Source organism: Littorina saxatilis, linkage group LG10 (genome assembly GCF_037325665.1).
Source record: "Littorina saxatilis isolate snail1 linkage group LG10, US_GU_Lsax_2.0, whole genome shotgun sequence".
Taxonomy (NCBI): domain Eukaryota; kingdom Metazoa; phylum Mollusca; class Gastropoda; order Littorinimorpha; family Littorinidae; genus Littorina; species Littorina saxatilis.
Genome location: NC_090254.1, coordinates 22,658,911 through 22,672,090, shown reverse-complemented (window position 1 = coordinate 22,672,090; position 13,180 = coordinate 22,658,911). Strand labels below are relative to the sequence as shown.

Below are 13,180 nucleotides of genomic sequence, written 5' to 3'. Positions count from 1 at the left end.
GAGAGAGAGAGAGAGAGAGAGAGAGAGAGAGAGAGAGAGAGAGAGAGAGAGAGAGCGAGAGAGTGAGCGAGAGAGAGAGAGCGAGAGAGAGAGAGAGCGAGAGAGAGAGAGCGAGAGAGAGAGAGCGAGAGAGAGAACGAGAGAGAGAGAGCGAGAGAGAGCGAGATAGAGAGAGAGATAGAGAGAGCGAGAGAGAGAGAGAGCGAGAGAGAGAGAGATAGAGCTAGAGAGAGAGAGATAGAGAGCGAGAGAGATAGAGAGCGAGAGAGAGATAGAGAGCGAGAGAGAGAGCGAGAGAGAGAGCGAGAGAGAGAGCGAGAGAGAGAGAGAGCGCGAGAGAGAGAGAGAGAGAGAGAGAGAGAAAGCGAGAGAGAGAGACAGACAAGACAGACAAACAGACAGACAGACAGAGACAGACATAGGGAGAGAGAGAGATTGGGAGAGAAAGAGAGAGAGACAGACACACAGAAAAAGAGACAGACAGAAAGAGAGAGAGAGAGGGGGGGGAGGGGCTCTGACAATAAAGTTACACAGATTAGATGGACGCAAGGGCAAACGAAAGGGGAAAAGCAGGATTTAGCCTGGGAGAAAAAGGCAATGGGACATGTGTCCCCCTCAACCAAATTCCGATGGGACACAGTCGAAGGCAAGAAGCGCCAAAGAGGCCTGTACGCGTTTTGACCAAAGATGCAAAATAGTGCCATATGGTGCCATCTGAGAATTAGTTGCTATATCGTGTTATCTCTGTATGTGGGTGTATGTGTGAGTGTAAGTGTGTGTCTGTGTGTGTGTCTGTGTGTGTGTGTGTGTGTGTGTGTGATCCGATGTAAAGTGTACATTTGGTGGCGCAGTGGTACGTAATCTCAATGCGCCCTTTGACGCACTGAAGGGAATTGTGATGGGACATTTTCAGATTTAATGCGCCAATGGCGCAGGGCACACTTGTAAATGAAACCCTGGAAAAGACATAAGTAGCACAAGACAAAACAAGAAGGGCAAAGCCCATACGACTCACATGCTTGACCTTGACCTGACCTTGACCTTCAGGGTCAAGGTCAAATAACTAAACCTAGCAATGACATCATACACTAAGAACTGCTTTACACATTTTTCCTACCAAAATACACGTGACCTTGACCCAAGGTCAAGGTCATCCAAGGTCATGCAACACAAAGCTGTTAATTCAAGACATAGGAAGTACAATGGTGCTTATTGGCTCTTTCTACCATGAGATATGGTCACTTTTAGTGGTTCACTACCTTATTTTGGTCACATTTCATAAGGGTCAAAGTGACCTTGACCTTGATCATATGTGACCAAATGTGTCTCATGATGAAAGCATAACATGTGCCCCACATAATTTTAAAGTTTGAAACAGTTATCTTCCATAGTTCAGGGTCAAGGTCACTTCAAAATATGTATACAATCCAACTTTGAAGAGCTCCTGTGACCTTGACCTTGAAGCAAGGCAAACCAAACTGGTATCAAAAGATGGGGCTTACTTTGCCCTATATATCATATATAGGTGAGGTATTCAATCTCAAAAACTTCAGAGAAAATGGGAAAAATGTGAAAAATAGCTGTTTTTTAGACAACATTTATGGCCCCTGCGACCTTGACCTTGAAGCAAGGTCAAGATGCTATGTATGTTTTTTGGGGCCTTGTCATCATACACCATCTTGCCAAATTTGGTACTGATAGACTGAATAGTGTCCAAGAAATATCCAACGTTAAAGTTTTCCGGACGGACGTCCGGACGGACGGGGGGGACGGACGGACGGACGACTCGGGTGAGTACATAGACTCACTTTTGCTTCGCATGTGAGTCAAAAATGAACACTAGTCAAAATCAATTATATAGAAAGCACAGTAGTAGGAGTATCAATAGTTGTAGCAGTAGTAGTGGTAGTAGAATAATTCAGTAGTCGGTGTTGTTGTTATTGCTGTTATTTCGCTTATTTTGTCACGTATCTATACATATAAATAAAAGAGAGTGTCTGTCTGTCTGTGTGTGTGTGTGTCTGTGGTCGCCATACCTCTGAGATGGCAAGAGGCAGGAACAAGATAGTGTGCACGTACACTCCCTAGGTGCTGCAGATGTGCACCTGGGGTTTAGTTTCTTGATTCATTGTTTCCTTTCTCAGATTATGGACCTCCCATTTATTGAATACAGCCTATATGGTGCAAGACCAGTTCAGTGCCTACTGTTCACCTGTAGCAAGCACATCATGCCAGTGATAATAGAGACTCGCTATTGCTCCTATGAGGGGAAGAAATGAAGAATGAAAAATTAACTGGACAGTTCCGGAAATTTCTAGAAGGTAAGGGAGATAACTCTTTTTTGTCTGTGGTCGCCATACCTCTGAGATGGCAAGAGGCAGGAACAAGATAGTGTGCACGTACACTCCCTAGGTGCCGCAGATGTGCACCTGGGTTTTAGTTTCTTGATTCATTGTTTCCTTTCTCAGATTATGGACCTCCCATTTATTGAATACAGCCTATATGGTGCAAGACCAGTTCAGTGCCTACTGTTCACCTGTAGCAAGCACATCATGCCAGTGATATTAGAGACTCGCTATAATTGCTCCTATGAGGGGAAGAAATGAAGAATGAAAAATTAACTGGACAGTTCCGGAAATTTCTAGAAGGTAAGGGAGATAACTGTTCACCTGTAGCAAGCACATCATGCCAATGATATTAGAGACTTGCTATTGCTCCTATGAGGGGAAGAAATTAAGAATGAAACATTAACTGGACAGTTCCGGAAATTTCTAGAAGGTAAGGGAGATAACTCTTTTTTGTCTGTGGTCGCCATACCTCTGAGATGGCAAGAGGCAGGAACAAGATAGTGTGCACGTACACTCCCTAGGTGCCGCAGATGTGCACCTGGGTTTTAGTTTCTTGATTCATTGTTTCCTTTCTCAGATTATGGACCTCCCATTTATTGAATACAGCCTATATGGTGCAAGACCAGTTCAGTGCCTACTGTTCACCTGTAGCAAGCACATCATGCCAGTGATATTAGAGACTTGCTATTGCTCCTATGAGGGGAAGAAATGAAGAATGAAAAATTAACTGGACAGTTCCGGAAATTTCTAGAAGGTAAGGGAGATAACTGTTCACCTGTAGCAAGCACATCATGCCAGTGATATTAGAGACTTGTTATTGCTCTTATAAGGGGAAGAAATGAAGAATGAAAAATTAACTGGACAGTTCCGGAAATTTCTAGAAGGTAAGGGAGATAACTCTTTTTTGTCTGTGGTCGCCATACCTCTGAGATGGCAAGAGGCAGGAACAAGATAGTGTGCACGTACACTCCCTAGGTGCCGCAGATGTGCACCTGGGTTTTAGTTTCTTGATTCATTGTTTCCTTTCTCAGATTATGGACCTCCCATTTATTGAATACAGCCTATATGGTGCAAGACCAGTTCACAGTGCCAACTGTTCACCTGTAGCAAGCACATCATGCCAGTGATATTAGAGACTCGCTATAATTGCTCCTATGAGGGGAAGAAATGAAGAATGAAAAATTAGCTGGACAGTTCCGGAAATTTCTAGAAGGTATATATAGAATAGAATACAGAATACAGAATACAGTATAAGGGAGATAACTCTTTTTTTGTATCCAAACAAAGGAGGTAAAGCTAATCATAATGGGATAGCGAGCGTCTTAAATTGCAACAGGGCTCCGCTTACTCCCGGGCGAAGAGAAAGAGAGTGTCTGTCTGTCTGTGTGTGTGTGTGTGTGTCTGTCTGTCTGTCTGTGGTCGCCATACCTCTGAGATGGCAAGAGGCAGGAACAAGATAGTGTGCACGTACACTCCCTAGGTGCCGCAGATGTGCACCTGGGTTTTAGTTTCTTGATTCATTGTTTTCTTTCTCAGATTATGGACCTCCCATTTATTGAATACAGCCTATATGGTGCAAGACCAGTTCAGTGCCTACTGTTCACCTGTAGCAAGCACATCATGCCAGTGATATTAGAGACTCGCTGTTGCTCCTATAGATGAGGGGAAGAAATGAAGAAAGAAAAATTAACTTGACAGTTCCGGAAATTTCTAGAAGGTAAGGGAGATAACTCTTTTTTTTTATCCAAACAAAGGAGGTAAAGCTAATGATAATGGGATAGCGAGCGTCTTAAATTGCTACAGGACTCCGCTTACTCCCGGGCGAAGCCGGGCTTAACTGCTAGTACTTCTGTTGTAATTTCCTGATGAAGGCATAGCGACAAAAGTATCTACTTTTGCAGGGATGGCCAAACTAAAATATGTTACAAGAAAGTGTCTAGCCCGCCAGAAATGTCGCTGGCCCGGTGCATCCCATAGCTGCTGCATCTGCAGTGTGTATATATATGGCTTTGAAACTCGATATTACAACCAAAAATGTTGCATTGGTACAGAATGTTCACTGGCCAGCCGGGCGAGTTGCCAGGTGGTTTCTACTAGCCCGGCGGAACTTTTACTCGCCCCTGGCGATCGGGCGGACGATTTGGCCATCCCTGTTTTGTTGCTTTAAAAGTGTTTACGTCTCGGGCGAGAACACACTGATTGTCATCCAGTGATGGCGCTAGTATTTGTTTAAACCAGTACGCAAACTTTTATGATGCAAACAGTCCAGAAAAAAACGGTAGACTGGTCATTGGAACCAGTAAGAGTCCAACTCAAAGTACTGGTTTTATTGTTTTACCAGCGAAAAAACCCGGTAGTTATAAAAAAATCAACCGGTAGGTCATACCGGCAGCCAGTATTTTCTCATTTCAACCGACAAAATAGCGGTAATTACCGGTTAACACTAATACTGTCATATCTTTATGAAAAATCAAGGGTAAACTTTACAGGTTTGCAGACGGCCCAAGGCAGAGTATGCTGGAAGCAATTAAAGGCAAACAACGCGCAGTAAGCCATGAAGACATGGTAGACGATGACCAAAGACATCGACATCAAACAGCAGCTGAATCCGACACCTGCACACGTAGATCTACGTATAAATTAAACACGTACCCATAAAAAAAATAAAAAATTTTAAGCACAGCCTTCCCCTCCTCCCCTATGATCTATATTTTCCCCGCGAATGTATTGTTTTCTGACTTTGTTTACCCCTGTCTATGTCTCGTCCTGTAAATTATGCATACAAAAACAATTGTAAAACAGATTCAAACTTTTTTTTTTTTTAAGTAAAGCCTACTGCAGGTTTGTTTCCTCCAAGTACCCTCGAACTTATGTGACGACACATACATCCGTTCAAAAAACACTTTCAGAAGACATCGTTGGTATGCTAATATTTTGCACTTTTTACTGAGCTGCGTATACCTTGTGTGCACTGCCGTAGGCATAACTCAACCGAATTTTAGAAGTTTTTGACTAAACCAAAAACTAATTTCACAAACTTTTCCTCGATGTGAAATGGCTTTTTACTTTCCCCCATCTTTAAAACAAGAAGAGCAAACGCTCGATCGAGTCACTTTCGCAGTTCTGAATATTATATGAGGCATCAGATGGACAGGAAGAAATTGCTATTCACAACACAATGAGTCACGTTCACATAAAATTTGAGCCCGGTCACTTTTATAGTTTCCGAGAAAAGCCCAACGTTAAGTTGTGTGTTGCCGAACAGAAAAGGCTAGTTATCTCCCTTGTTTTTCTGATAACGTTCGTAAAAGGCTACAGATGTAAATACTTTGATGTAAAGAATAATCCTACAAAGTTTCAATCACATCCGATGAACTTTGTCAAAGATATAAAATGTCTAATTTTTCCTTTGACGCTGACCTGTGACCTTGAAAAAGGTCAAAGGTCAACGAAACCATCGTTAAAGTGTAGAGGTCATTGGAGGTCACGACTAAACAAAATATGAGCCCGATCGCTTTGATAGTTTCCGAGAAAAGTCCAACGTTAAGGTGGTGTCTACGGACGGCCGGCCGGACGGCCGGCCGGACAGACTAACACTGACCGATTACATAGAGTCACTTTTTCTCAAGTGACTCAAAAAAACGAAAAACAAAAACAGGACCGCAGTACATTAACACCGTTGCTTCAATCAATAACTTTGTTTCCAGGCCTCACACACATGTACACACACACACACACACACACACACACACACACACACACACACACACACACACACACACACACACACACACACACACACACACACACACATGTACGTTTATCTTACACACACACACACACACACACACACACACAGATACACACACGCACACACATTCACACACCTACACCCTCCAGGGATGGCCAAATCGTCCGCCCGGTCGCCAGGAGCGAGTAAAAATTCCACCGGGCTAGTAGAAACCGCCTGACAACTCGCCCGGCTGGCTAGTTAACATTTCTGGTCAAATGCATTACTTCTGGTCGAACTATCTAGTTTCAAAGGGTTATAAACACTGCGGATGCAGCAACTGTGGTATGTATCGGGCCAGCGACTATTCTGGCGGGCTAGTAACTTTCTTTAAGTTACTCGCCCGGCTGGCGAGTTCAAATTTTGAGATTTGAGATTTGGCCATCCTTGCAAACACACACACACACACACACACACACACACACACACACACACACACACACACACACACACACACACACACACACACACACACACCAAACAACATTGCAGAGTTGTGCACATCATTACCTCGTACAGCGGGGGCTACGTCCCAAGCTTTGACCGCGCTTTTTCCAGAGTACTGCCCCAGTGAATATTCCATGAACGTAACCGGAATGCCGACGATGACAAGCGCAAGTGTGTACATCAGCATAAAGACCACTGAAGTGCAGATAAGAAAAAAATCAACAACAAATCTGCAAACAAGCAAACAAATGATAATTACAGTAACTTTTAGGCACAATCACACTAGTGGCTTTGAAATAAGAAAAGCAAAATAATTATGCGAGTCTGTTAAACCGTAATTACAAATGTTTTACAAATCAAGTACGTACGCACGCACACTAACACAATCACCCCCCCCCCCCCCTACCCCTCCCCCCAACCCAACCGACCACACACACACTTACCACCACCGTTCATGAGGGTACAGTAGGGGAAGCGGAGAATGTTCCCTGGCCCCACAAGGTTACCGATGTAGAAGAACAAGGAGTGCCATTTGCCTTCGAATTGATCACGTTGCACCGTGTGTTCCGGTAAATCATCATCATCCTTAAAGTACAGCGAGCGGGTCTGGAAAGACAGTCAAAGAGTCACTGTACAGCGAGCGGGCCTGGAAAGACAGTCAAAGAGTCACTGTACAGCGAGCGGGCCTGGAAAGACAGTCAAAGAGTTACTGTACAGCGAGAGGGTCTGGAAAGACAGTCAAAGAGTTACTGTACAGCGGGCGGGTCTGGAAAGACAGTCAAAGAGTTACTGTACAGCGAGCGGGTCTGGAAAGACAGTCAAAGAGTTACTGTACAGCGAGCGGGTCTGGAAAGACAGTCAAAGAGTTACTGTACAGCGAGCGGATCTGGAAAGACAGTCAAAGAGTTATTGTACAGCGAGCGGGTCTGGAAAGACAGTCAAAGAGTTACTGTACAGCGAGCGGGTCTGGAAAGACAGTCAAAGAGTTACTGTACAGCGAGCGGGTCTGGAAAGACACTCAAAGAGTTACTGTACAGCGAGCGGGCCTGGAAAGACAGTCAAAGAGTCATTGTACAGCGAGCGGGTCTGGAAAGACAGTCAAAGAGTTATTGTACAGCAAGCGGGTCTGGAAAGACAGTCAAAGAGTTACTGTACAGCGAGCGGATCTGGAAATACAGTCAAAGAGTTACTGTACAGCGAGCGGGCCTGGAAAGACAGTCAAAGAGTTACTGTACACCGAGCGGGTCTGGAAAGACAGTCAAAGATTTATTGTACAGCGAGCGGGTCTGGAAAGACAGTCTAAGAGTTACTGTACATCGAGCGGGTCTAGAAAGACAGTCACAGAGTTACTGTACAGCGAGCGGGTCTGGAAAGACAGTCAAAGAGTTACTGTACAGCGAGCAGGCCTGGAAAGACAGTCAAAGAGTTATTGCACAGCGAGCGGGCCTGGAAAGACAGTCAAAGAGTTACTGTACAGCGAGCGGGCCTGGAAAGACAGTTAAAGAGTTACTGTAGAGCGAGCGGGTCTGGAAAGACACTCAAAGAGTTACTGTACAGCGAGCGGGTCTGGAAAGACACTCAAAGAGTTACTGTACAGCGAGCGGGTCTGGAAAGACACTCAAAGAGTTACTGTACAGCGAGCGGGTCTGGAAAGACAGTCAAAGAGTTACTGTACAGCGAGCAGGCCTGGAAAGACAGTCAAAGAGTTACTGTACAGCGAGCGGGCCTGGAAAGACAGTCAAAGAGTTACTGTACAGCGAGCGGGTCTGGAAAGACACTCAAAGAGTTACTGTACAGCGAGCGGGCCTGGAAAGACAGTCAAAAAGTTATTGTACAGCGAACGGGTCTGGAAAGATAGTCAAAGAGTTACTGTACAGCGAGCGGGTCTGGAAAGACAGTCAAAGAATTGTTGTACAGCGAGCGGGTCTGGAAATGCACTCAAAGGTACAGCGAGCAGGTCTGGAAAGACAGTCAAAGAGTTACTGTACAGCGAGCGGGCCTGGAAAGACAGTCAAAGAGTTACTGTACAGCGAGCGGGTCTGGAAAGACAGTCAAAGAGTTACTGTACAGCGAGCGGGTCTGCAAAGACAGTCAAAGAGTTACTGTACAGCGAGCGGGTCTGGAAAGACAGTCAAAGAGTTACTGTACAGCGAGCGGGTCTGGAAAGACAGTCAAAGAGTTACTGTACAGCGAGCGGGTCTGGAAAGACAGTCAAAGAGTTACTGTACAGCGAGCGGGTCTGGAAAGACAGTCAAAGAGTTACTGTACAGCGAGCGGGTCTGGAAAGACAGTCAAAGAGTTATTGTACAGCGAGCGGGTCTGGAAATACAGTCAAAGAGTTACTGTACAGCGAGCGGGCCTGAAAAGACAGTCAAAGAGTTATTGTACAGCGAGCGGGTCTGGAAATACAGTCAAAGAGTTACTGTACAGCGAGCGGGCCTGGAAAGACAGTCAAAGAGTTACTGTACAGCGACCGGGTCTGGAAAGACACTCAAAGAGTTACTGTACAGCGAGCGGGTCTGGAAAGACACTCAAAGAGTTACTGTACAGCGAGCGGGTCTGGAAAGACAGTCACAGAGTTACTGTACAGCGAGCGGGTCTGGAAAGACAGTCAAAGAGTTATTGTACAGCGAGCGGGTCTGGAAAGACAGTCACAGAGTTACTGTAAATCAAAGAACACAACAACAAGAAGAGGGAAACAAGAACGCTGAGGCGTGATTATAACCCATGTTTTCCAAGCCCCTGAGACTTTCACTGTGAACTTGAGATCTTTTTCGTGCGCGGGTGTGCACACGGGGGTGTTCGGACACTGAAGAGAGTCTGCACAAATCTCTCGCCGAACGTGGGGATCGAACTCACGCGTTCGGCGAGAGATTGGATTGGATTGGATTGGATTGGATTGGATAAGATTTACAGTCCAGTGAGGTTACCCTCATGGAAATTCGGGCTGCTTTCTCCCCGGGGAAAGCGAGCTGCCATACATACGGCGCTACCCATATTTTTTTTTCCTGCATGCGTGTATTCATGTTTCCTGAGACTTAATGCCGTGTGAGATGGATTTTTTTTACTTTATTCCAAGTCCCACGGGTATTTGATGGACATTTTTATCTATGCCTATACAATTTTGCCAGTAAAGACCCTTTTGTCAATCGTGGGATCTTTAACGTGCACACCCCAATGTAGTGTACACGAAGGGACCTCGGTTTTTCGTCTCATCCGAAAGACTAGCACCTGAACCCACCATCTAGGTTAGGAAAGGGGGGAGAAAATAGCGGCCTTACCCAGGGTCGAACACGCAACCTCTCGATTCCGAGCGCAAGTGCGTTACCACTCGGCCACCCAGTCCCATGTAGAGATGTAGATGTCTTTAAATGCACCAGATCGATAGCGCTTGGCTGGTACGGTACTTGACTGAATGTAAAATCAAGAACAAGAACTGAAGAAGCATGTGTAAAACTTGTATCGGAGAGATCATTAAAGGCACAGTAAGCCTCCCGTAAACCATCACAGAGCTCCCCGAGCGTCTACATATAGTACAAGCATACTTCCATTTGAACGCTCACCGAACGGGAACATCCTGGCTGCTTTCTGTCGAGCGTGAGACATTTTCAAAGAATTTATTTTCGTGGACTTGGCCTCAACAGCAATGGCGCCTCGTTTTGGTGCTGGACGGCTGTTATGAATACCGGAATTCCCGCCCGGACAGTAAGCCTCCCCTAAACCATCACAGATACTGTCAGGCTTTTACACACAGTACAAACACCCTTCCATTTGAACGCTCACCAAACGGGAACATCCCAGGTGCCCTACGTAAAGAGCGAGCAATTTTTAAAGAATTAATTTTGCAGATTGTCTCGAACACTTTTTGGACCCATCCTGAACTCAGGTCAAACATGAGTTACTTCCCTTCGGGTCTCATTCTATCGATGTAAACTGGCGATAGCCGTGAATCGATGATTATCAAAATGTTTTTGGACCGTGGTGCGTTTTTGCGCTAGACCTAACTTTTAAAATCTAAATAATAAATTGACAACTTGTTACACAAACATTCTTTAATCATAAAAGAATTATTTTTTCATCAAGACAAGATCAGTACAATTCGAAGTTGTGAACTGAGTTTGAAAAAAGAAAAGCCCGGAAGCAGGGTCACGCAAGGGTCGTAGCAGACGACGCCGGTTTATCAGTGCATATCGCCGTTCCTCTCAACAGTCAAAAGCCATCGCTGGAGTTCTTGTGAACCACAGCCGTTTGTTTCGTGCATAAAAACGTGCTATTGTAAATAGTCGCATTCAAATAACTAACTGACGACTAGGATACATTGTGAAAAAGGGAAACTGGATCACACGGGTTCACGATGGCTCAGGGGTAAGATAAACCACGCAAAAATAAATTCTTTGAAAATTGTTCGCTCTTTACGGAGGGCACCTAGGATGTTTTCAATCGGTGAGTGTTTAAATGAAAGGGTGTTTGTACTGTGTGTAAAAGCCTGACCGTATCTGTGATGGTTTACGGGAGGCGTACTGTGCCTTTAACATGTGTCTGAAATCAAAGAAACCACTCTTACCCCAGTCACCGATCTTGTCTTCTCCAGGACTCCTTGGGAAGTCTGTGCCTTCGACATATCTGCGGAGAAAAGTATTCCCGCACAGCTGCTGTCACATCTGCAAAACAGATGGTAACAACGCAGGCCCGGGTTCTGCAGCGGACATGTTTCAAGATGCTGACGTCATTTACAAAGTGACGTTAGCAATGACGTCATTCTTTTATAGACAAAAGGCTCCTGCATAAAATGGAGTGGTCGCCAGGTTTATATTCTCTTTCTGCAGGTTAACATTTGCCGTAGGCTAACAACAAGTCTGCCTTCGTCATGCAGCTCTCTTTGACACGTGGCCAACCAACTTTTGCAGGTCAAAAGGAAATTTCCCAAACAGTTAGCGGATTCCACGCAACGGTAAGTATTTTTTTACCTAGATCACAGGCGGAATGCACCAACACTATCATAATAAGTAGGTAGGACCACTCCTTCTTTGCGACATGGAAACTGTCGCGTTTTTAGCGAAAAAATGGGCATTTGCAACTCGCCATTTCTTCAAATCCACTAGGATTAGAAGAACAAAATCTACATATCTTGTAAAACAATCCCTGAACCTTCCGACTGTGCGATGCGGCCTTGGGCAGATCTGATGGTTTTAGTCAACCAAGAAAATAGATCTAAAACGCGCGTGGTTAAGCTTTTCAATAGCGGTTTTGAAGCCTGCAAATGTTGTGTTTATAAAGAGGGTCACCATGGGGGGGGGGGGGGGGGGGGGGGAGGGGGGTCTGTGCACGTGCACGTTGAGGCCAAAAGTGCCATGCATGCACGGTGATCCACGGTTTACGTTACGAAAAAGCTCCATGCACGGTGCACGCCGGACCTCTGTGCACGGTGCACGCTACGAGAATTTCCCCATTCCCATGCACGTTACGTCCAAAAAGCCCATTCCCGGTGCACGTTGTAAAGCATCGCCCCCTTCTCCAAATCGCTTCGGGGGCACCCTTTGATCTATACGTACAGCCAAACCAAATACATGGAACAAAAGGTAAGAGGATGGACTGTTTGAAGTAAAACTAAAAGAAGACTTTGAAGACTAACATTGTATTGTTTTACGGAAGTTTTTCTTATGATTTCATGAACAGAAATCGAATCTCATTAAAGATAGTTATATTTTCTCTTTTTTTGGAGGTGGTATTTGATGGTTAATTTGAAGAAACTAAACGAGTCTTAACCCTGAATGACATTTGGTCTTGAAACATTATCTATTCCGTGACACGTCCTCAAAATGAGGCGACTTTCAGTCTCAGCACTTTCATACACTTCATCATTTATGTTTCAATCAATCAATCAATCAACCACACAATCAATCAATCAATCAATCAACCACACAATCAACCAACCAATCAATCAATCAACCAATCAATCAATCAATCAATCAACCAATCAATCAATCATTCAACCAACCAATTGCTTACATCCATATCATGTGGCTTTCGCTCCACAGGCTTCAATATACATCAAAGATGGAGAGCCCGTTCCCGAACAGACCATCGACCGGCATCGTTTCGAGAACAAGACGGATTTTCTCTTCTCCCTTATTGGCAAAGTGGTTGGGCCTGGCAACATGTGGCGCTTCCCCTATCTGGTCTACAAAAATGGCGGTGGTGAGCATCAGTGGGCATAATTATTCTCAATGTTCACACCCGAATAATCATTGCATCAAGGATGTCGTTAGGCGTCGGACATCGGACATAGACCGATTAAGAGGCTCAAATGTCCGATTCACATAGCCGCATGGCGGTCAGATGTCCTATCGTTTTCAACTGAGCGCTGGCATTGTCCGATAATAACTCAATTCCTTCGGGCAGCGCGATATTCGTTAATGTTCCTTTCAAGATACACATTTTCAAAAAGCGACCAAGCACTCTCCCGTACAGGTGCACTGAAGTTATGCAGTGCGGATCTTGCGTTTGGGTGACACCCGTCTGCAGCAAGGAGTATGGGAGACAACTCCAACTGACTAAGTCTTGCGTCTGCTTTTGCTTTCAGTTCGGTACATTT

The 13,180-nt window shown here is 44.9% G+C and overlaps 2 protein-coding genes across 3 annotated transcripts in view; one reads left to right on the top strand and one right to left on the bottom strand.

The window, feature by feature from the left end:
• The window catches only part of LOC138978436 (sodium-dependent nutrient amino acid transporter 1-like), a 63,406-nt gene extending 52,080 nt beyond the window's left edge, over positions 1-11,326 (bottom strand). For both annotated transcript variants that reach the window (XM_070351176.1, XM_070351177.1), the window contains exons 1-4: positions 11,150-11,326; positions 7,029-7,191; positions 6,649-6,780; positions 4,836-4,963 (exon numbers count right to left, since the gene is read on the bottom strand). In XM_070351176.1, coding sequence (XP_070207277.1) covers positions 4,836-4,963; positions 6,649-6,780; positions 7,029-7,191; positions 11,150-11,206 — 480 coding nt within the window. In that variant the 5' untranslated portion in view covers positions 11,207-11,326. The remainder of the gene's footprint in view (positions 1-4,835; positions 4,964-6,648; positions 6,781-7,028; positions 7,192-11,149) is intronic.
• A 25-nt stretch (positions 11,327-11,351) lies between these two features.
• The window catches only part of LOC138977812 (sodium-dependent serotonin transporter-like), a 46,719-nt gene continuing 44,890 nt past the window's right edge, over positions 11,352-13,180 (top strand). The window contains exons 1-2 of the mRNA XM_070350419.1: positions 11,352-11,536; positions 12,624-12,783. Of these exons, the coding sequence (XP_070206520.1) occupies positions 11,453-11,536; positions 12,624-12,783 (244 nt within the window). The 5' untranslated portion in view covers positions 11,352-11,452. The remainder of the gene's footprint in view (positions 11,537-12,623; positions 12,784-13,180) is intronic.